A 2,301-nucleotide genomic window follows, 5' to 3' on the forward strand; every position below is an offset into this window, starting at 1 on the left:
TTTTTTTTTTTTTTTTTACATGTTCTTTTATGGCCGCATTTTCAGTCCTTTCATTTTTTACATATCCCTTATATTATGTTGTACTAAACGATATTTTAAATTACGTTTTGTCTGTCCAATATAACTGTTTATTATCTTTAGTATTACCTAAAATGTGTTTCATCTTATTCATCGGTTTAAATATAGAGTAAAAAATTTACTGTTTTTTTAAACCGTTTGAATAAACTAGAAGTTAAACCTGAAACATATGGCGACGCTAAACATTCATTTTAAATTTTATCATAACTAGGTTTTAAAGTAATACCTTGATCCATTATTACAACATTTGTGAATTTGTTAACTGCTCTATTTACATTAGTTGGATTAAATCCTCTTTCAACTGCTATATATTTCATTAGTAACAATTCTTTTTTTAAATCCTCTTGTTTTGTACATATCTTCAAAATTCTATGAACATAACTGTAAAATGCAGACATTTTTTGTGTTTCAGTTTGACATGATTCATGGTGTGGTGACAAAAGAACAGAAAAGAAGGCTTCTGATAAACAGATGTTTCTACATACCCTTGTTCATTCCTTTTTACCAATACATCTAAAAAAAGCAAACTATTATTTATCTCAATTTCATAGTTAAATTGTATATAAAGTTCTATGCTATTCAAATAGTTTCCAAACTCTGTCATTGCCTTATTACCATATCTCCACACCAATAATGTGTCACCTACATACCTTATCCAAATATCAGGTTTATATTTTGTGAAAGTGAGGACCTGATTGTTATCCCTTCATTTAGTTTATAAAAACACTGTTAACCTGAAAAAATGGATTATTTACCACACCTTTGTTAGAATTATTATATCAATAATTTCAACTGCTGGTTTTATTTTATAGCAACGTGTTTTCTAAACTCTTAATTGCATCTTATACTGAAACTTGTCCAAGTAAAACACAAAAAATGTCTGCATTTTACACTTGTGTTCATAGGATTTTGAATATTTTTGTTTTCTTTGAAGTTAAGCACAAAGCTACACAATGGGCTATCTGTGCTCTGCCCACCACGGGTATAGAAACCCGATTTCTAGCGTTGTAAGTCCGCAGACATGCCACTGTGCCACTGTGGGCATTTTGAAAATATGTAACAAACAAGAGGACTTAAAAATTAGTTGTTACTAATGAAATATACAGCACTTGAAAGAGGATTTAATCCAACTATTGTGGATAAAGCAGTTAAGAAATTCACCAATGTGGTAACATGGATCAAGGCATTAATTTAAAAACCAGTTATGATAAAATTAAAAAGGAATGTTTAGTGTAATCATATGTTTTAGGTTTAGCTTCTAATTTATTCAAAGTGTTAAAGAAACAACAATATTTTTTTTCTATATTTAAACCAATGAATAAGATAAAACACATTTTAGGCAACACTAAAGATAATATACAGTTAATGGAAAAAGCTGGAATTTATAAAATTTAAAGTGAATATGGAAGTATTTATATTGGACAGCAAAACGTAATTTAAAATATCGTTTAGAAGAACATAAGGGAGGTGTAAAAAATGAAAGGATTGAAAACACAACATAAGGTATTATGGAAAAAAACCCAGTAATATTGGTTCAAACAAAGGGTATTAGAGCCAATATCATCCACGTATTTTTAGAAATAATAAAGATTAAGAAAAGATAATAAATTATTAAAGAGACGAAGGTCCAACGATTATCTGTGTAAGAATGTGGTGGGACCTCCTCTGAGATTTATGCAAAAAATGTAAACTTACACACAGGTCACATGATCTAGCTAAAATGAAATAAATATGACAATTATGTCTTGCAAGTTCACTTCTGTTGGACGTGGTAAACGTCGAAACGTGTAGAGTTTACATTCTTAATTGTGTATCGAGTTTAACGTTGTGTGCTGTATATTTATTATTTTAATATTATCCAGAAATGCCAAGAAAATGATATCTCTAATAATATTGTCTGAGTAGTTGTTACTTACCTTTGAGCCAGTGCTTGTAGAAGTAAACGACAGTCATCATTTAACTAGCTTTAAATTACCTGAGAGAGACAGTTTTGAGACGCAAGGCGTTCCATCTCTGATTCATCTCCTCCGATTTCCTTCTCAAAAGCAGAGCGTCATCTTGGCTTTCGAAGCTCTGGAGAAGCTGACCACTTCGTTCGTTTAGGGTCAAGTGTAGGTCACGTTGGCTCTCGATTTCCCTTTGGAGCTCCTATCCAGACAACAAAGATGTTCAGTGTTAACAAAATTACACCTATATATATATATATATATATATATATATATA

The 2,301-nt window shown here is 30.4% G+C and overlaps 1 protein-coding gene across 5 annotated transcripts in view; it reads right to left on the reverse strand.

The window, feature by feature from the left end:
• LOC106465344 (dystrophin-like) overlaps nt 1-2,301 on the reverse strand; it is a 144,232-nt gene that overhangs the window by 68,600 nt on the left and 73,331 nt on the right. For all 5 annotated transcript variants that reach the window (XR_001291200.2, XM_013925579.2, XM_013925571.2 and 2 more), the window contains one exon: nt 2,054-2,226. Coding sequence is in view for 4 of the 5 variants with exons in the window: in XM_013925579.2 (XP_013781033.1) it covers nt 2,054-2,226 (173 nt within the window). In the remaining variant the exon portion in view is untranslated. The remainder of the gene's footprint in view (nt 1-2,053; nt 2,227-2,301) is intronic.

The sequence above is a fragment of the Limulus polyphemus genome, unplaced genomic scaffold (genome assembly GCF_000517525.1).
Source record: "Limulus polyphemus unplaced genomic scaffold, Limulus_polyphemus-2.1.2 Scaffold67, whole genome shotgun sequence".
NCBI lineage: Eukaryota > Metazoa > Arthropoda > Merostomata > Xiphosura > Limulidae > Limulus > Limulus polyphemus.